Consider the following 22027-nt stretch of genomic DNA (forward strand, 5'->3'; position numbering starts at 1 on the left):
AGGCAAAAGGTGTGGTGAATAAGTCTGGCTGCAAACTTACTGTCAATTTAGAAATTATGTGACTAATCTGAACAACAAAAATAAGAAATCATATTATGAAACCAAGATAAATGACATAAAGTATGATGGAAAAAAAACTTTGGAATGCTTTGAATGAAATGATGGGCAGAAAGAATCATTTCAACTTCTTTCATTGAATCAGATGGCTCATTTATCACAAAATCTTTAGATTTTGCCAATCACTATTTAATTGGCAACATAGGCAAATTTAGGCATGAAATACCAACAACAAACTGTGAGCCGTCATATTATTTCATAAAATACCTAATTATGTCAATGTCATTTTGAATTCTGTAAAGTTGGTGTGGGTGAGGTGTTGTCAATACCACCTGTTATTGACAATTTAGATGGAAAGCTACTGAGAATGGTAGTGACTATATTGTCACTCCAATTTGTCATATGGAGAATAATGTTTGTCCTCAGACCTGGAGGGAAGCTAGAGTCATTCCGCTACCCAAGAATAGTAAAACACCATTTGGTCGGCTGTTAGAACCAGTAATCAGCTTGTTGCTGACTCTTAGCAGACTTTTGAAAAAAGTTGTTGGACCAGATACGATGCTATTTCTTCGTAAACAAATTAACAACAGACTTTCAGCATGCTTATAGAGAAGGGCACTCAACGTGTACTGCACTGACACAAATTACTGATGATTGGTTGAAAGACATTGATAATAAGAAGATTGTGGGAGCTGTTCTGTTAGATTTCAGTGCATGATTTGATATTATTGACCATAACCTGTTGTTGAAAAAACATATGTGTTATGGCTTTTCAACTTCTGCCATATTGTGGATTCAGAGCTCTCTATATAATAGAACACATAGAGAAGCTTCCATTAAAGAAAACCCTAATGTTAAACATGTAAAGTGTGGTGTACTGCAGGGCAGCTTTCTTGGCCCTCTACTCTTTTCTATTTGTACTAATGATCTGCCCCTGGCATTAAACAAAGCCTGTGTGTCTACGCATTCTGATCATTCAACCCTATACGCATCTTCAACCACAGCGAGTGAAATGACTGCAACACTAAACAAAGAGTTGCGGTCAGTTTTAGAATGGGTGGCCAGCAATAAACCAAATCAAATGTATTTATATAGCCCTTCGTACATCAGCTGATATCTCAAAGTGCTGTACAGAAACCCAGCCTAAAACTCCAAACAGCAAGCAATGCAGGTGTAGAAGCACGGTGGCTAGGAAAAACTCCCTAGAAAGGCCAAAACCTAGGAAGAAACCTAGAGAGGAACCAGGCTATGTGGGGTGGCCAGTCTTCTTCTGGCTGTGCTGGGTGGAGATTATAACAGAACATGGCCAAGATGTTCAAATGTTCATAAATGACCAGCATGGTCAAATAATAATAAGGCATAACAGTTGAAACTGGAGCAGCAGCACGGCCAGGTGGACTGGGGACAGCAAGGAGTCATCATGTCAGGTAGTCCTGAGGCATGGTCCTAGGGCTCAGGTCCTCCGAGAGAGAGAAAGAAAGAGAGAAAGAGTGAATTAGAGAGAGCATACTTAAATTCACACAGGACACCGAATAGGACAGGAGACGTACTCCAGATATAGCAAACTGACCCTAGCCCCCAGACACAAACTACTGCAGCATAAATACTGGAGGCTGAGACAGGAGGGGTCAGGAGACACTGTGGCCCCATCCGAGGACACCCCCGGACAGGGCCAAACAGGAAGGATATAACCCCACCCACTTTGCCAAAGCAGAGCCCCCACACCACTAGAGGGATATCTTCAACCACCAACTTACTTACCATCCTGAGACAAGCCTGAATATAGCCCACAAAGATCTCCGCCACGGCACAACCCAAGAGGGGGGCGCCAACCCAGACAGGATGATCACATCAGTGACTCAACCCACTCAGGTGACGCACCCCTCCCAGGGACGGTATGAGAGAGCCCCAGCAAGTCAGTGACTCAGCAAGGGCGGTTCGTTGCTCCAGAGCCTTTCCGTTCACCTTCCCACTCCTGGGCCAGACTACACTCAATCATATGACCCACTGAAGAGAATAGTCTTCAGTAAAGACTTAAAGGTTGAGACCGAGTTGGCGTCTCTGACATGGGTAGGCAGACCGTTCCATAAAAATGGACCTCTATAGGAGAAAGCCCTGCCTCCAGCTGTTTGTTTAGAAATTCTAGGGACAATTAGGAGGCCTGCGTCTTGTGACCGTAGCGTACGTGTAGGTATGTACGGCAGGACCAAATCAGAGAGATAGGTAGGAGCAAGCCCATGTAATGCTTTGTAGGTTAGCAGTAAAACCTTGAAATCAGCCCTTGCTTTGACAGGAAGCCAGTGTAGGGAGGCTAGCACTGGAGTAATATGATCAATTTTTTGGGTTATTTGCTGGTAATAAGAGAGCATTGTATTTTGTACAATCATTCCCTAAGTTCTAGACCTCAGCTGAATCTCATAATGAATAATGTGGCTATTGAGCAAGTTGAGGAGACTAAATTACTTGGTGTTACCTTGGATTGTAAACTGTCATGGTCAAAACCTATTGATTCAATGGTTGTAAATATGGGCTGAGGTCTGTCCGTTATAAAGAGATTGTTAGGTGCCTCCTAAGAAGCGTTAGGTTCAGGAGTCAGGAGCAGGAGAGCAAGGAAGTCCCAGTAGCACAATCATTTATTGAAAGTCCCAACACAACAACAACAGGTGGGGAAACACACCCAACGAAGTCGCCACACACAGGGAAATAACGTAACACATGGAGGAGAAACCTCTGCTCCTAATTACAGTCCAAACGTTACAACGACCGTGAGAAGAAAAACCTGTGGCGCAAACATGCACCCCTAACAGAGCAACAACAGCAAATAACCCCTCACAAACACGCACCCCTAACAGAGCAAAAAACAGCAAATTATCCCTCACAAACACGCACCCCTAACAGAGCAACAAACAGCAAATTATCCCTCACAAAGAATAGGCAGGCAACAGAGGTTAATAAACCCACCGAAATTAACTAATAGGACACAGGTGTAAAAAAAACAGACAGACACAAACGAAAAGGAAAAATGGATCGGTAGCAGCTATTAGGCCGGCGACGGTGGAAGTCGTGACAGAGATGCTCTGTTTTTTGACACCACACTACACAAAGTCCTGCAGGCTCTAGTTTTATCTTGATTATTGCCCAGTCATATTGTCAAGATAGACCTATAAAAACTGCAGCTGGCCCAGAACAGAGCAGCCCGTCTTGCTCTTCACGATGATCAGGGGGCTGATATCAATACTATACATGCCAGTCTCTCTTGGCTAAAAGTTGAGGAGAAACTGAGTGCATTACTTCTTCTTTTTATAAGAAATATTGTGTTCAATTCCAAATGGTTTGCATAGTCAACCTACACACAACTCTGACACACAATTACCCCACCAGACATGCCACCAGGGGTCTTTTCACAGTCCCCAAATTCAAGAAAGCAATTCAATTCAAGAAAATGTTTGATTGCTCAGGTGAACAGCAAACCTGGTTTAAAAAAAACAGATAAAGTAACACCTCACAGCACAATGCCTCTCCCCTATTTGACGTAGATATTTTGTGTGTACAGTATGTGCTGATATGTAGGCTATGTGTGACATTTTAAATGTATGTAGTTCTGACCTTGAGCTGTTCTTGTCAATTAATGTTCTGTATTATGTCATGTTTCATGTTTTGTGTGGAACACAGGAACAGCTAATGGAGATGGAACTGCATTCATACATATTACATAACACTGAAGATAGTTAAGACATGTACAATAAAAGCAGCGTAACAGCCTCCTTACTGAGTGTGCCCAGTGTGCTGCAGTTTGGTCACATGGTTCCTGTCTGAATGGGGAGAAAGTTCTGCTGATTTCAAGCCAGTAATGAGCTGTGTTATCCTGTTATCACAACTCTAGGGTTTCTTTTATCACCACCGTGCCACCGCTTCCCGTGTCTGTGTGCCCGGACGACGGGCTGCCTGCCTGCCGCTGTGCACTCAGACAGACGCCGTCGTGTCCCGCATTCTTTCTCTGAAAAGGACCCTCCTGCTATCTTCTCCATGGAGGCAGAGATTTGGTTACACAGACAGAACTAAATAGGCTGCCATGCCTGCTTTATGAAAGCTTTGTTAGGTCTACCTCTTCTTGGCAGGGGTTGGGTGGTAAGTCCTATACCTAGGCACTAACATGCAGAGTGTCTTCCGTTCATACCACACTGTCTTCATGCACACTTAGCTCATCTGAAAAAGGTTATGAATCAGCGTGAATGGATAACATATATATGGCAATGTAGTGTGATAAACCCGATGACTGTTTCTTCCTCCCCTATGCTTTTCATTGAGCAGCTCTTTCCTCTGAGATTGGTCCATAGGGTCAATTTCGAGATCCAACTCTGCTGATGAAAGAATGCCCTAGTCATCACAGACTCAGGCTGCATCTTAAATGACACCCTATTCCCTACATAGTGCACTACTATTGATCAGAGCCCTATGGGAACTATAGGGAATAGGGTGCCATTTGGCGTGCCCACTTACATAGTTTGGTGGAATAACTAGCTGTCCACACAAGAGGGGGACGGGTGACACCAGCAGAGCAGGAATTCAACACGAGAGGATCTAGCTTAGCTCATTGAGAGGAAACAGACAAATGCATTTGAAGATGTATTGGCTCTGGTTCCTCTAACTGGCACTGTCATCCCATTATCTCCTCCTCTTCCTTCACCCCTCCCCATGCAGTAGGCTAGTCGTTGGTCCGCGGCTGGGGCCCAACAGACCCTATCCCTACAGCTGCATGGGGAACCTGGAAGCATTCCTCTGGGGTAAATAATAGCAGGATTAGCATCCTCTCGTTTACTTTTAGGAGATAGTCTTACATTTAAAAAGAGGATTAGGGAAGGAGGGACAAAACACCCAGCTGTGATCACTGCTCGCGCTAAATCGGGAACTCCACCAACCGGAGCTGAGTTGACAGTCTTGAACTGGGGTGTGTTGGTTGGGATTGTGATGAGTGAAGATGTCACACTCTTTAAGAGGATCCCCTACTTGTGTATGTGTTTTCAAGTTTGAAATTCAAGTTTCAGTTTAATTTTCCATCGTGCATACGTTAGAATACATTGGAAATATTACCACTTAAACTGTCTCTCTGTGCAGTACTGCAGACATGGGAAGTGTGTGAACAAGGAGCTGGACCTGCGGCCGGTCCATGGGGAGTGGGGCCCCTGGGGGCACTACAGTGTCTGTTCCAGGACCTGTGGAGGAGGCACCAGGAGTACCTCCAGAGACTGCAACAACCCTGAGTAAGACTCTGATTCTGACTAGTGCAAAACACCAGGAGACTTCAACAAACCTAACTAATCAGCCAAAACACACCAAATTGAGCCAAATTAAGTCAAAACACACCAGGAGTAGCCAGTCAAAGCAATAACACACACCTTAGGTAAGAGCTCTGATTAGTCAAAACAAACCAGGAGTAACAGTCAAAACAATACAACACCTGAGTAACAGTCAAAACAATACAACACCTGAGTAACAGTCAAAAAAATACAACACCTGAGTAACAGTCAAAACAGTACAACACCTGAGTAACAGTCAAAACAATACAACACCCGAGTAACAGTCAAAACAATACAACACCTGACTAACAGTCAAAACAATACAACACCTGAGTAACAGTCAAAACAATACAACACCTGGGTAACAGTCAAAACAATGCAACACCTGACTAACAGTCAAAACAATACAACACCTGAGTAACAGTCAAAACAATACAACACCTGGGTAACAGTCAAAACAATACAACACCTGACTAACAGTCAAAACAATACAACACCTGGGTAACAGTCAAAACAATACAACACCTGACTAACAGTCAAAACAATACAACACCTGAGTAACAGTCAAAACAATACAACACCTGAGTAACAGTCAAAACAATACAACACCTGAGTAACAGTCAAAACAATACAACACCTGAGTAACAGTCAAAACAATACAACACCTGACTAACAGTCAAAACAATACAACACCTGAGTAACAGTCAAAACAATACAACACCTGACTAACAGTCAAAACAATACAACACCTGAGTAACAGTCAAAACAATACAACACCTGGGTAACAGTCAAAACAATACAACACCTGAGTAACAGTCAAAACAATACAACACCTGGGTAACAGTCAAAACAATACAACACCTGACTAACAGTCAAAACAATACAACACCTGGCTAACAGTCAAAACAATACAACACCTGACTAACAGTCAAAACAATACAACACCTGAGTAACAGTCAAAACAATACAACACCTGAGTAACAGTCAAAACAATACAACACCTGGGTAACAGTCAAAACAATACAACACCTGGCTAACAGTCAAAACAATACAACAATTGACTGACAGTCAAAACATTACAACACCAGGGTAACAGTCAAAACAATACAACACCTGGGTAACAGTCAAAACAATACAACACCTGGGTAAGAAAGAATTACAAACAAAGCCTGAGGACATACTTGGCAAAAGACATTTCAATCAAAGAATCAAAGCCTCTGTGAATGTCAGTCATGTTTTAATGAAGTTATTTTGCCGTAATGTTTCCTCAGACCCCGGAATGGAGGAAAGTTCTGCGTGGGTCGAAGGATGAAGTTCCGGTCCTGCAACACTGAGCCGTGCCCCCGAGGACGGAGAGACTTCCGCGAGGAACAGTGCTCTCAGTTCGACGGCAAGCACTTCAACATCAACAGTCTACCTCCCACCGTCCGCTGGGTGCCCAAGTACAGCGGTAGTGAGTACCCTCTATTGGAAAGTGTCTTTGTGTCCTTTAAAAGCACTATCATGTATAAAACTCCATGTGTTATTAGTGGGAGTACTCACTGTACTAGCAGTTAAACCATGATAACACCAAGCCTCTATGATAACAGTTGATAACATTACATTATAGCATTCTACTACCCTATACCCTACACTACACCTATGCTCCGTCACAGAGCTCAAAGAACCGGACTTCAACTGTCAGAAGGTCCACCACGCCTAATTGAGGGCTAGGTGGGGTTAAGGTGTCAATATTTTTTTGAATGACTTAAAACATGGCTCTGGTTCTTCTGTCTCCTTACCCTACTCCCCATTGTGTCCTGGTAGGTAGTCTAACTGTACTGTTGGCTTTTGGCTCAGTACAGGCAAATTCTGTCAGTGTGTTTTCCCTCAATGCTCTGCATAGTCATGATAGGAACAGACATGAAAAATGTACAGAGTAATCAACACTTGAGAAGCATACAGTACTAAAATATATGCTCCTGGATAGCTTCCCTCTTCTATACCTCACGCATTGTAATAATTATAGTGATGGCTTGCACAGCTGAACGAGTTGCCATTTGGCAAAGGAGACAGGGCTTTAGTGCAGGGTTTAAGATTTGGAAGAAGCAACCGCGAGCTATCACAATACAATGTTATGCAAGCACACTGACCAAGCACAGAGTCCAAAATGGTGTCAAACAGAATAGGGATTTTTCTAAACAACTGATACAAATGCAGTTATTTCTGCAAAGCTAACTGCTGACCCTTGCAAAAATGTTAACTATTGTACTAATGTACTATTGTAGAGAATTACATATTTTTGAGTTTGTAGACCTATTTTGTGAGGGCTTTGCTAACTGTAGATTGTTGTTTTTGTTGCCATTATTGTTTTTGTTGTTATTTGACATTCATGATATCATGTCATGTAAAATGATTCATCCATAGTTTTCTCAGTATATATATGTCACAGGAGGTTGGTGGCACCTTAATTGGGGAGGACGGGCTCGTGGTAATGGCTGGAGTGGAATAAGTAGAATGGTATCAAATACATCAAACACATGGTTTCCATGTGTTTAATACCATTCCATTTACTTCATTCCAGCCATTATTATGAGGTATCCTTCCCCCAGTAGCCTCCACTGATGTTTATCTCACCATACAGTCATCTTCCAATGGGTGTGTTTTTCCTCTGTAGTTCTAATGAAGGATCGGTGCAAGCTCTTCTGTCGGGTTGCCGGGACGATGGCCTACTATCAGCTGAAGGATCGCGTCATCGACGGCACGCCGTGTGGCCCAGACACCTACGATATCTGTGTTCAAGGCCTCTGTCGGGTAACTGTGTTCCCTAACATCATACTGTGTATCAAACACAGCTAACTTACAAACTGATATATGTTCTCTCTGATGTCTGTCTATATCAGCATATCACTAACAATGTTGTGACATACTGTATCAGAGTATGTACACACACACACACATGCACACACACTTGCACACCCACACCCACACACACACACACACACACACACACAGAGAGAGAAACAGAGAAAGCTTTAGTTTTGCGGTGTTGGATTGAGTATATAAACGTCTATTTTTAGTGTAGGATTGTGACCACTAATGGTTGACATAGCCCTTGGTGTGACCCCCTGTCTGATTGCTGTGTCTCTGTGTGACCCCTTGTCTGATTGGTGTGTCTCTGTCTGTTTCAACAGCAAGCAGGCTGTGATCATGTGTTGAACTCCAAGGCGAAAAATGACAAATGTGGAGTGTGTGGAGGGGACAACTCCTCCTGCAAAACCCTTGCTGGGACCTTCAACGATGCTGAGTATGGTAAGCCTGGATGCCTTTCTCTTGTTTCTCTGTATTCCAAAGTACGTTAGCAGGTATTGCACACTGTTTATAACAACAACTGTCTATGAACAGTTGAAATGCAATATACAAATGACATAAAGATGTTTGCTATGCTAAACTTGCTAAACTAATTGACACTTGGACAATGCACAAATGACAACAGAATTATGACGCAACTTTTGGATGCTAGTGAAGGGAGTGAACATTTTCCTTTCTCTTTGGGACAATGCTTTGCATAATGGATATTCTGAATAAGTCTCCAAAACCTGTTGAAAACGTCAGTAAACTCTAGAAGTTCTCAAACTTAACTCCGACCCAGCGTGACCCCCTTGAACTCATGATTAGTATGATGTCTCTTCCCGGGCCAAGCACTGATTACTTCAAATCCCCTGAGCTGCAAAATAACAAAATAAATTAGCATAAATGGTTGTGGATTTGGCTCAATATTTACTCAATATTTATTTTGCTATTTACTTCTCTTCATCTCATCCTCTATCTGTCCATTCCTCTGCTTGTGTTTCTGCTGAGGAGTCCCAGGCCAAGCATGTGCAGCCAGGCCAAGCATGTGCAGCCAAACCAAGTTTAGACCAGGATGACATGAATGAGAACTCAGCCCAGCCAGGATATCCCTGGTCAAGCATGGTCCACTCCTCTCCCTCCTCTCCCTCTCTTCATCTTCTCCCTCTCTCTCTCTTCTCTCTCCTTCTCCCTCACTTGTCCCTCTCTCTTTCTCCCTTCCTCCCTCATCTCTCCCTCTCTCTTTCCCTCGACTCCTTCCTCTCCCTCTCCATCCTCCTCTCCCTGTCCATCTCCCTCTTTAGCCAGTTAACAGTGTAAACAGCTAAATGAGGAGAGGGAGAGCCACCAACCCAGGGGTTTGAGGACCTCACCCAGAGCTGAGGAGACTCTGGACCCTGACAAAAACAAACTTCCTTTTTATAACAATAATGATTTGTTTTATTCATTTAGCTCCTTTACCCAGATCCCAAGCTGTAACGCTTGGACACATTGAAAGTTGAAGTAACCTATGGCTTACCCTTTGCAACTAACTAAATTAGCGTATGTACAGTAAAAACCATTTAGAACAGTGGTCTCCTAGTCTTCTTCTCCCTCGGTAGAGTGCTGTGTGTCTGTCTGCCCGTCATGAGGTAGACCTCAGCTTTCCCAGGGTGCACCAGGGGTGTCTCTCCTGGAGAACTGTGTTTGCATTCCGCGGTCGCCCTGTGGTTGCTTTTAGATTATGTGTGTGGTGAACGGTTGCATTGGGGGCTTCGAGGGTCTGTGGATGAGCTGTGGCTTTCTCTAAGGGGGACCTGGTCTGCGGTCTACACAGTTCACCCCCTCCTTGTACTTATGTGCTTATTCTGTCTTGACTGGTTAGAGAGGGAATTTAACATGCTACTTAAAACCTAACAGCACAGAAGAGACATTTATGCTGCTGTTTTTTAGCACTGGAGTTTTCTTATGGACATTCTTAAGCAATTGTTGTTTATCTTTTAGAATTTAGAGCAAAAAGTATATTTTTGTTGTTGTTGATGCTGTAAGATTGGAAGCTGCAGCCTTTTCTTGTGGTACCAGAGTGACTGTAGCATATAAGAGTTATGGGCTTATTCCTTTGACTTCAAAGAAAATGCACTTCAATCAACAATAGTGACCACCGAACGTAGATTGAGTGATAAAGTGTGTGGCTGGCCGGTCGGTCGGTGTGACAAGACATAACCTTTACTAGTGCTGCCCCCGAGTGGCCCAGGCACTTCTCTCTCCCTTCACCCCCTTCTCTTTCCCCCTCTCACCCTTCTTTTCGTCCCCTATTTTCTCCTCCTCTTTCCCATCTCTTTAATCCAGTTCTCTCCAGCCACTTTCTCCCCTCACTCCAATATCTCTGTTCTAACCCTAACCCTCTCCCCCACTCCAATATCTCTGTTCTAACCCTAACCCTCTCCCCCACTCCAATATCTCTGTTCTAACCCTAACCCTCTCTCCCCCACTCCAATATCTCTGTTCTAACCCTAACCCTCTCCCCCACTCCAATATCTCTGTTCTAACCCTAACCCTCTCCCCCACTCCAATATCTCTGTTCTAACCCTCTCCCCCCACTCCAATATCTCTGTTCTAACCCTCTCCCCCCACTCCAATATCTCTGTTCTAACCCTAACCCTCTCCCCTCACTCCAATCTATTTTTAATATTTTTATAATGTAACCTTTATGTAACAATGACGGCCTACCCTGGCCAAACCCGGATGACGCTGGGCCAATTGTGTGCCACCCTATGGGACTCCCAATCACAGCCGGATGTGATACAGCCTGGAATCAAACCAGGGACTGTAGTGACGCCTCTAACACTGAGGGGCGGTGCCTTAGACCGCTGTGCCACTCGGGAACCCATCTCTGTTCTAACCCTCTCATTTATCCTCACTCCAATATCTCTGTTCTAACCATCTATTCACCCCTCACTCCAATATCTCTGTTTTAACCCTCTCCTCTCCCCTCACTCCAATATCTCTGTTTTAACCCTCTCCTCTCCCCTCATTCTAATATCTCTGTTCTAACCCTCTCCTCTCCCCTCACTCCAAATCTCTTTTTAATATTTTTATAATGTTTTAACCATCCTTTCCCCTCACTCCAATATCTCTGTTTTAACCCTCTCCCTCCCCTCAAATATCTCTGTTTTAATGACCCTGGGCCAATATCTCTGTTTTAACCCTCCCTCTGGGACTCCAATATCTGTTTTAACCATCTCGGATGTGATCCAACATCTCTGGAATCAAACCAGGGACTGTTTTAACCAGTGACCCCTCTCCAAACACTGAGGGGCGGTCCCCTCATTCTAATATCTCTGTTTTGCCCTCGGGAACCCATCTCTGTTCTAACCCTCTCCTCTCCCCTCATTCTAATATCTCTGTTTAACCCTCTCCTCTCCCCTCACTCCAATATCTCTGTTTTAACCCTCTCCTCTCCCCTCATTCTAATATCTCTGTTTTAACCCTCTCCTCTCCCCTCATTCTAATATCTCTGTTCTAACCCTCTCCTCTCCCCTCACTCCAATATCTCTGTTTTAACCCTCTCCTCTCCCCTCACTCCAATATCTCTGTTTTAACCATCTCTTCTCCCCTCACTCCAATATCTCTGTTTTAACCCTCTCCTCTCCCCTCACTCCAATATCTCTGTTTTAACCATCTCTTCTCCCCTCACTCCAATATCTCTGTGTTAACCCTCTCCTCACCCCTCACTCCAATATATCTGTTTTAACCATCTCTACTCCCCTCACTCCAATATCTCTGTTTTAACCCTCTCCTCTCCCCTCATTCTAATATCTCTGTTTTACCCTCTCCTCTCCCCTCATTCTAATATCTCTGTTCTAACCCTCTCCTCTCCCCTCATTCTAATATCTCTGTGTTAACCCTCTCCTCTCCCCTCACTCCAATATCTCTGTTTTAACCCTCTCCTCTCCCCTCATTCTAATATCTCTGTTTTAACCCTCTCCTCTCCCCTCATTCTAATATCTCTGTTTTACCCTCTCCTATCACGTCTTTTCACCTCTCACCTCTTCTCTTTCATCTCCTGTTTTGTTTCTACTCTCTTCTTCCGTCTTCTCTCTCACCATTTCCCTCGCTCCTGCTCAGTCTCTCCTCTCCTCTTTCCTCTACCCATGTTGGCCTGTCATGGAACACAGACCCAGGGAAATTACAAGGCAAGCGCTGGGCCGGGGAGTAATTATATACTATTTTATGGGTGGGTCTCTCTCTCTCTCTCTCTCTCCATCCAGGTTACAACACAGTGGTGAGCATCCCTGCAGGAGCCACCAACATTGATATTAAACAGGTCAGCTACTCTGGGAAGTCGGAGGATGACAACTACCTCGGTGAGTTTGTGTGTGTGTGTGTGAGAGCATGAGTGATGCTATCACTGCTTAGCCATGGTACTTCACAGCAGGCCAATTCACTCACAGCCAGTTTATGGCAAATTCTTTCTAGCTATAGAGGCTTTAAATATGTTTATTGGTACTTTAAATGGTGGACACCATACAATAGGTCAATGTGTTTTCCCCCGCTCCTCTATCAAAGGGCAGCCATTGGTCAGAACATGGTTACCCACCCAGTGACCCCAGCTGTAGGGACAGGCTGTTTAGGATGTGGGGTTAAAGGGGGTGAGGAAGTATAGACTAATATCAAACCACTAGTCATTTATACCAGTCAGAATGTACGGTTGAAGTCGGAAGTTTACATACACTTAGGTTGGAGTCATTAAAACTCGTTTTTCAACCACTTCACAAATTTCTTGTTAACAAACTATAGTTTTGGCAAGTCGGTTAGGACATCTACTTTGTGCATGGCACAAGTAATTTTTCCAACAATTGTTTACAGACAGATTATTTCACTTAGAATTCTCTGTATCACAATTCCAATGGGTCAGAAGTTTACATAGGCTAAGTTGACTGTGCCTTTAAACAGCTTGGAAAATTCCAGAAAAAGATGTCATGTTTTTAGAAGCTTCTGACAGGCTAATTGACATAATTTGAGTCCATTGGAGGTATACCTGTGGATGTATTTCAAGGCCTACCTTCAAATTCAGTGCCTCTTTGCTTGACATCATGGGAAAATCAAAAGAAATCAGCCAAGACTTCAGACAAAAAATTGTCGACCTCCACAAGTCTGGTTCATCCTTGGGAGCAATTTCCAAACGCCTGAAGGTACCACATTCATCTGTACTCTGGTATGATGGAACAAAAATAGAACTGTTTGGCCATAATGACCATCGTTATGTTTGGAGGAAAAAGGGGGAGGCTTGCAAACCGAAGAACACCATCCCAACCGTGAAGCACAGGGGTGGCAGCATCATGTTGTCGGGGTCGTTTGCTGCAGGAGGGACTGGTGCACTTCACAAAATAGATGGCATCAAGAGGGAGGAAAATGATGTAGATATATTGAAGCAACATCTCAAGACATCAGTCATGAAGTTAAAACTTGGTCACAAATGGGTCTTCCAAATGGACAATGACCCCAAGCATATTTCCAAAGTTCTGGCACAATGGCTTAAGGACAACAAAGTCAAGGTATTGGAGTGGCCATTACAAAGCCTTGACCTCAATCCTATAGAAAATTTGTGGGCAGAACTGAAAAAAGGTGTGCTAGCAAGGAGGCCTACAAACCTGACTCAGTTACTCCAGCTCTGTCAGGAGGAATGGGACAAAATTCACCTAACTTATTGTGGGAAGCTTGTGGAAGGCTACCCGAAATGTTTGACCCAAGTTGAGCAATTTAAAGGCAATGCTACCAAATACTAATTGAGTGTATGTAAACTTCTGACCCACTGGGAATGTAATGAAATAAATAAAAGCTGAAATAAATCATTTTATTCTATTATTCTGACATTTTTACATTCTTACTGGGATTAAATGTCAGGAATTGTGAAAACTGAGTTTTTATGTATTTGGCAAAGGTGTATGTAAACTTCCTACTTCAACTGTATGTGGAGGAAGCATGGCGGGGCCCGGAGCCAAATGGGCCAGAGGATAAGGGATAGCTGGGAAAGCAAACAGTGTGTCAGAACGAGACGAAACTGAATGTGTGTAGAAAAGGTGTTAATTAGAGCCATGTGTAGCCAGGCCAGATGAAAGTGGATAGGGGCTGGGTGAGATGGGCAATGGCTGTGTTTGTGTGTGTGTGTGTGTGTGTGTGTGTGTGTGTTAGCCAATGCATTTTTCTCACTGCTGGAGGGTGCAGGTGATGACTGCCAGAAGAGGTGTTTTTGTCATTGGCCATCACACACCATACACACAGGCAGTCAGGGGTTAACGAGGACTAGCTGGGGTCCTCAGCTGGTAGTGTGCAGACTTGAGTGTAAACAAAGTTGTGCCTAGAGACCTAATCACACACATTGTTTCAACATGGGCTCTCTCACATTGTAATTACCACATATTTCACAGAACCATACTTCTTGTGTGTGTGTCTGTGTGTCTGTCTGTGTGTCTGTGTGTCTGTGTGTCTGTGTGTCTGTGTGTGTGTGTGTGTGTGTGTGTGTGTGTGTGTGTGTGTGTGTGTGTGTGTGTGTGTGTGTGTGTGTGTGTGTGTGTGTGTGTGTGTGTGTGTGTTGAAGGGGTAGTTGGTGTTTGCTTGGTAGTGTATAAACAACGGTTTGTTCAGCATGTGTGAGCTTGTCGTTTGTGTGTTTTTATGCACTGGTTTGTATTTCAAGACAGTGGAGCTACTTTGTTAGCATTCGTAAAGAGAGTCACGCAGTCTAACTCCAAATGACTGCAATTTGGTGCCACCAATGTTTCAACATACCCCCTTGCAACAATGGCATTGCAGAACATTTTTGGTTTGAAGTCATTGAATGTTTACATACAGCTTGGAATGACAAAGCTACTTTCCCCATCAAACGATTTTCCAAACCTGAAACCCAAAAAACTCAAAAAGTATTTAGCAAAGAAAGCCGTTTTTATCCAATGTCTTGAGGCAATATTTTCTTTTTATTATTTATTTTTCCACTTTTCGTTTGTTTCCTTTCAGCTTTATCTGACAGCCATTCTAACTTTCTCCTGAATGGGAACTTTGTGGTGGCCATGTTCAAAAGGGAAATCCCCTTCAAGGGAACTGTCATTGAGTACAGCGGCTCAGACACCATTGAGGAGCGCATCAACTGCACTGAACGCATCGAGGAGGAACTCATCCTACAGGCAAGGCTGATGTCTCTGTCTCTTTGTCTCTCTCTCTCGCTCTTCTGTTTGTTTCTGCCTTTCTCTCTCTCTAGCGTTCTCTGTCCCCTCTCCACCCTTCCCCCAACTCTCCTTCTATATTGTTACAAGTATTTCCCATATAATTGTTGCCCTAGGTCCTGTGTGTGGGGAACCTGTACAACCCAGATGTGCGCTACTCCTTCAACATCCCCATCGAGGAGCACAGGGAACAGTTTGTGTGGGACCCCTCAGGCTCCTGGCTGGATTGTAGCCGCATGTGTCAGGGTAAGGTCATAGTCGTCCATCCAGTTACCCATGTGTCAAGATAAAGTCATAGTCGTCCACCCAGTTACCCATGTATCAGAGTAAAGTCATAGTCGTCCACCCAGTTACCCATGTGTCAGGAGGGTAAAGTCATAGTCATCCACCCAGTTACCCATGTGTCAGGGTAAAGTCATAGTCGTCCACCCAGTTACCCATGTATCAGGGTAAAGTCATAGTCGTCCACCCAGTTACCCATGTGTCAGGAGGGTAAAGTCATAGTCATCCACCCAGTTACCCATGTGTCAGGTCATGGTCATCCACCCAGTTACCCAAGTGTCAGGGTAAGGACCCTGTTACCCATAGGTTTCAGGCTTCAGCCCCCAATGCTATTTTGACCCCCACACAGCATGAGTACTGAGTACCAACCCACCTCTCCTATAAATCAACCTACCTCCTCTCCTGTAAGCCCCTCTGCTCTGACCTGGTTGATCACATCCCAGTACACCTTCCTCCCCTTAGCCCTGAGCCTGCCCTCTAACCTTACTGAGCCAATGAATGTTTATTAGAATGGACAAAGCCATCAATCACATGACACCATTTACATTTTACCTTTAATTAACTAGGCAAGTCAGTTAAAGAACAAATTCTTATTTTCAATGACGGCCTAGGAACAGTGTCAGGAGTGCGTAGGAACACTTCCTCTCAATGAGAGGGGGCAGCACTGAGCTAGCCTGCAACGTTACTTCCTGGAGTAGTTCAAACTGCACAAGTTATGTCTTATGAGACGCCATCTTAACCGACTCCAAATGGGGGGGTTTACACGAAGACTGACCGCAAAGATTGCCATTTTTTCATTCATTATAATGGGGATCCTGTTTTCTGCAAACAATACCTGCAGTACCATGGTCGGCTTTGAACTTCTACGGCTTCTATGAGAGGCAGGTTAGCGTTTCTCTTCATGAATCTTGTTCTGGAGGCAGCTCTGTAGTGTGGTCACTAGCTGGCACAGCCACAAAGTAATACAATTTGATTTGAAACCTAACCCTAACCTTAAATTAAGACCAAAAAGCTATTTTCTGGTTCATGGAGTTTTACATTATAGCCAATTTTGACTTTGCAGCTGGAGTATCTAAGGGCAAATCGATCAGTTCTACCACCAGGACAAGACTCAGACTAAAAGTCAACCTGCCAATGAGAGGGGGCAGTTGTTCTCCCCTGTTCTGAGCACACAAAATCTCTCCCGGAAGTTTCTCCTAGGACCAGGGGCTGAGACTTCCTGTGTCTCGCAGCACTCAGCATCATTAGCAGGATCCAGTTGAAGCAGTTTCATCCCAGAACCCCTAATCCCATTTGGACTGGGACCCAATCGCAGAGAGTTAATTAAACAATTTAAAGGAGGGGGAAATGTGAACTTTGGCAGTCGAACCTAGCCAGATCGGATCTAATTCAAACATTCAAATCTTGCATGTGTGCGTGTGTGTTTGTGTGTGTGTTTGTGTGTCCGTGTAGGTGAACGACGGTGCAGGGCAGTATGTGTGAGGAAGAGTGACCACCTGGGGGTTTCTGACCAGCGGTGTGAGCATCTACCCCGTCCCAACGCTGCCACTGAGCCATGTAACACTGACTGTGAACTCAGGTAGATACACACACAACTTAACACACACACACTGTCACTATATATATATGTTAAACAGACACTAACCCATATAGCCTGTTTGCAGGTGGAATGTAGCAGGGAGGAGTGAGTGTTCTGCTAAGTGTGGCCCTGGTTACCGGACCATGGACGTGCAGTGTATGAGGTACAGCTTGCTGAAGAGGCAGAGTGAGAGGGTGGAAGGGAGGGCCTGTTCTGACCTACCTAAACCCCAGGCCAGGGAGGCCTGCCACGGGGACTGTCTGCTCAAGAGCTGGCAGTACAGCGCCTGGTCCCAGGTCAGTAGAAACTATAGTCAAAGACACACATCATTACAATACCTGTTTTCATGATGTGATGCTATTGCACATTGTCTTGAAAAGCAGCCCATTTTTTAAATTTAGTCTTCTCATGCATGACAGGTGTTATTATAAGTGGACATAGAAGTAGTAGTAGAGAGTATTTTGTACATATTTGGTGCAGTGTTTTTGTTAGGCTTTTGTGCAGTACATGTTGAATGGTGAATCTAATGCTGAGTGTTGTGTGCATCATTCAGTGTTCTAAGACGTGTGGTCGTGGGGCTCGTACCAGGGACTCTTACTGTATGAACAATCTGGGGAGGAGACTGGTGGACAGGGAGTGCAGTGACTACCAGAGGATGGTCGCGGAGAGCTGCAATGACCAGGCCTGCCCTGACTGGTCAGCCAATGACTGGAGTGAGGTATGGGTCACACTTCACACACACAAACACGCACACACACAGTACACACACTCAACTACACACACACAGTGCAAACACACACATGCACACACATGACACAAATTCACACTGTTACATTCACATCAATAAACACTTCTATAAACACACATAAATATACACACTTTATGAAGTATATGTGTATTAATGTACACACATAATAAAACACACATAAATATACACACTTTATAAAGTATATGCGTATTAATGTACACACATAATAAAACACACATAAATATACACACTTTATAAAGTATATGCGTATTAATGTACACACATAATAAAACACACATAAATATACACACTTTATAAAGTATATGCGTATTAATGTACACACATAATAAAACACACATAAATATACACACTTTATAAAGTATATGTGTATTGATGTAAACACATAATAAAGCACACACATACACACAACAGGACACACACACACACAGTGCAAACACACACATGCACACACATGACACAAATTCACACACTGTTACATTCACATCAATAAACGCTTCTATAAACACACATAAATATACACACTTTATGAAGTATATGTGTATTGATGTAAACGCATCACATTTGCTCTAACATGCACACACACTTTGAGGATAACATTTTACACACACAATCACACAATGCTCCTCCCCCCACACACACCCTTCATAACACATATACTTTATTAGTCTTCCTCCCTCACCCTGACCCTATCTCTCCTTCTGTCCCCTCCCAGTGCTTGGTGACGTGTGGGAAGGGGATGAGGCACAGGCAGGTATCCTGTAGTGTGGGGGTAGGAGAGGAGAATCTGAGTGAACACTTCTGTGACCCCAACACCAAGCCTCTAGCCGTGGGGAGCTGTGAGCTGCCAGATTGTGCCTCTTGGCAGGTCGGAGTCTGGGGGCCGGTGAGTCCAGATGGATGGATCTGCACGTGCCTGTGTCTGACAGATTCAGGTTCTCCTGTGGTTGAATCTTTGTGATTGAATAGGAATGAATGTGCAGGAATGAATGTTTAAGTGTGTAACATTGTAGTGTGTGTTATTTATGTGTCTGGCTGCATGTGTGCTCTGCACATACATCCCCATCCTTCCCAGTGTGTATCTGTGGTGTGTATCTGTGTGTGGGGTCAGATTTACTCCGACAGGAAATGAGGGCAGAGTGAGAGCGCTAGGGGAGGAAATGACATCTCAAGTCAGAGCACACCACTCCACAACTCACCACACTATCAGGTCCCCCCACTGCCTTAGACGGAGCCGTACACACACAGACCCTGTAAGTCTGCTAGTCCAATACTTCCTCAGCCTATATACACGCACCTTGTCTGGTGTGCACAAGCCAGTATGGCAGGAATGAATGGATGAATGAATGTCTTTGACCATTCATTGACTCAACATGATACAGTGCCTTGCGAAAGTATTCGGCCCCCTTGAACTTTGAGACCTTTTGCCACATTTCAGGCTTCAAACATAAAGATATAAAACTGTATGTTTTTGTGAAGAATCAACAACAAGTGGGACACAATCATGAAGTGGAACGACATTTATTGGATATTACAAACTTTTTTAACAAATCAAAAACTGAAAAATTGGGCTGCTAAATATATATATCTTTATGTGTGAAGCCTGAAATGTGGCCAAAGGTCGCAAAGTTCAAGGGGGCCGAATACTTTCGCAAGGCACTGTAGTTCCATTGACAGAGCTAGTATACAGTATATATGGCTGTTCATTCCTGTGTAATCACAATCTACTGCCCAAATCCTGCAGCACTTCCTCCACCAAATGTGTGTGCATTACAATTGGCTCAGAACAGGGCAGCACGGCTGGCCCTTGAATGTACACAGAGAGCTAATATTAATAATATGCACGTCAATCTCTCCTGGCTCAAAATGGAGGAGAGATTGAGGCATTGACATGTTGAATGCACCGAGCTTTCTGTTTGAACGACTGGCACACATGTATACCCCACAAGACATGCCACAAGAGGTCTCTTCACAGTACAGAACAGACTATGGGAGGCACACAGTACTAAATAGAGCCATGACTACATGGACTCTATTACACATCAAGTAACTCATGCAAGCAGTAAAATTAGATTTAAAAAACGGATACACATACACCTTATTGAACAGCGGGGACTGTGAAGCAACACAAACATAGGCACAGACACATGCATACAAACACATGATAACATACGCACTATACACACACGTACACATGTAGATATGTGGTAGTAGAGTTGGGGCCTGAGGGCACACCACTTAATGTGTTGTAAAATCTGTTGTGAATGAATTATATTTTTTATAACTGCCTTCATTTTTCCGGACCCCAGAATGAGTAGCTGCTGCCGTGGGGATTCATAATAAAGACACATACATTCATTTAGCAGATGTTCTTATCCAGAACGATGTAAAGGAGAAATGAGGGTTTAAGTGCCTTGCTCAAGGGCACATCAACAGATGTTTCACCTAGTCGGCTCAGGATTTGTACCAGCAACCTTTCAGTTACAGGCCCAATGCTCTGAACCACTAGGCTATCTGCCGCCCCACTGGGCTACCTGCCGCCCCACCGGGCTACCTGCCGCCCCACCGGGCTACCTGCCGCCCCACCGGGCTACCTGCCGCCCCACCGGGCAACCTGCCACCCCACCGGCTACCTGCCGCCCCACTAGGCTTTCCTGCCGCCCCACTAGGCTTTCCTGCCGCCCCACTAGGCTTTCCTGCCGCCCCTCTAGGCTACCTGCCGCCCCACTAGGCTACCTGCCGCCCCACTAGGCTACCTGCCGCCCCACTAGGCTACCTGCCGCCCCACCAGGCTACCTGCCGCCCCTCCAGGCTACCTGTCGCTCCGTTAGCAGAGATCTGGGGGAGAGGGTGGGTGTCTGGGAAGTAGTAGGGTTCAACTACATTAAGTTAGACTGCGCTTGGCTGGGCTAGACTATGTGAGCTGAGTTAAAATTGCATCCTTCCTTGAAGTAGAACACTGATCTGCCAAGGTTTTACTGTCAATCCTTTTGGAGCCTCAGGCCATCATCTGACCCTGTGTGTGTCTCTCCTGTGTGTGTTGTTGCAGTGTGCAGTGACGTGTGGCCATGGTTACCAGATGCGGGCTGTGAGGTGTGTGTCAGGGTTGTATGGAGACACAGTAGATGGCAGGAAGTGTAACGCAGCATCCAGACCCAGGGACAGCCAGGACTGTGAGATGGCACCGTGTCCCTGGGCCTCTCCTCAACACAGCACCGTCCGCCCTGACACCTCTGGTCAGCTCCTCACACAGTGGAGATATGGCTCCTGGACCACAGTGAGCACTGCAACCACGCACACGCACTAATAGGCTTATGAACACTCACGTACAGTAGCTCTCTCTGCCTCGCCATTACTACCCCTCTGACTGTACATATCTGATTCACTGGTCTGTAGAATGCAGCACTGCTCAGCCTCACACACACACACTCCCTCACCCTGGTGTTTTGCATTGTCGCCCAGTGCAAATGAAAAAACAGATCTCTGTCTAAACATGAGGCTTTGGTTTCAAACATGAATCTCAGTTTGTCTGTATGTCTGTCAGAGAGGCTGTGAGCTCGCATGTCAAAGAGGAGGCTAGCGCAAGTGTGGTCCCTCTGAAAAAACACACATACATTCCACTCAGGAGCGATACTGCCATTCTCTCGTGTAAAGTCATGGGCAATTTGGTGTAATTGATATGATTGTGATATTTACATGTGTATTTCAGATGGTGTCTTCAGATCTCAGTAGGTATTCACCCCTTGGTAAAGTTTACTCTGTCCTCCTGTTGAGTTTGCCCGGGTGCAGCTAGAATATCACCAGGTGAAAACCTCATGGAGGAGTCTGGTTAGAACATATAGAGACAGAGAGTACAAATGATTCATTTTAATGCATTTGTCACAGAGTGTCTGAGCTGGTGGCTTAAAATGTAACCTTTATCAGTTCATTGAAAATAGACTTGTCATGCACACATCTTCAATGAAACACATCAGCCAGTAAGAGTTCATGTAAAGTGTGTAAGTGTGACACATTG

The 22027-nt window shown here is 44.5% G+C and overlaps 1 protein-coding gene across 2 annotated transcripts in view; it reads left to right on the forward strand.

The window, feature by feature from the left end:
- The window catches only part of LOC112252238 (A disintegrin and metalloproteinase with thrombospondin motifs 20-like), a 144499-nt gene that overhangs the window by 80088 nt on the left and 42384 nt on the right, over positions 1 to 22027 (forward strand). For both annotated transcript variants that reach the window (XM_024423301.2, XM_042323074.1), the window contains 12 exons: positions 5173 to 5318; positions 6626 to 6807; positions 8011 to 8147; positions 8528 to 8645; positions 12434 to 12529; positions 15180 to 15346; positions 15502 to 15631; positions 17120 to 17246; positions 17332 to 17542; positions 17800 to 17964; positions 18728 to 18898; positions 21062 to 21289. In XM_024423301.2, coding sequence (XP_024279069.1) covers positions 5173 to 5318; positions 6626 to 6807; positions 8011 to 8147; positions 8528 to 8645; positions 12434 to 12529; positions 15180 to 15346; positions 15502 to 15631; positions 17120 to 17246; positions 17332 to 17542; positions 17800 to 17964; positions 18728 to 18898; positions 21062 to 21289 — 1878 coding nt within the window. The remainder of the gene's footprint in view (positions 1 to 5172; positions 5319 to 6625; positions 6808 to 8010; positions 8148 to 8527; positions 8646 to 12433; positions 12530 to 15179; positions 15347 to 15501; positions 15632 to 17119; positions 17247 to 17331; positions 17543 to 17799; positions 17965 to 18727; positions 18899 to 21061; positions 21290 to 22027) is intronic.

This window comes from Oncorhynchus tshawytscha, linkage group LG06 (genome assembly GCF_018296145.1).
Source record: "Oncorhynchus tshawytscha isolate Ot180627B linkage group LG06, Otsh_v2.0, whole genome shotgun sequence".
In the NCBI taxonomy this organism is placed as follows: Eukaryota; Metazoa; Chordata; class Actinopteri; order Salmoniformes; family Salmonidae; genus Oncorhynchus; species Oncorhynchus tshawytscha.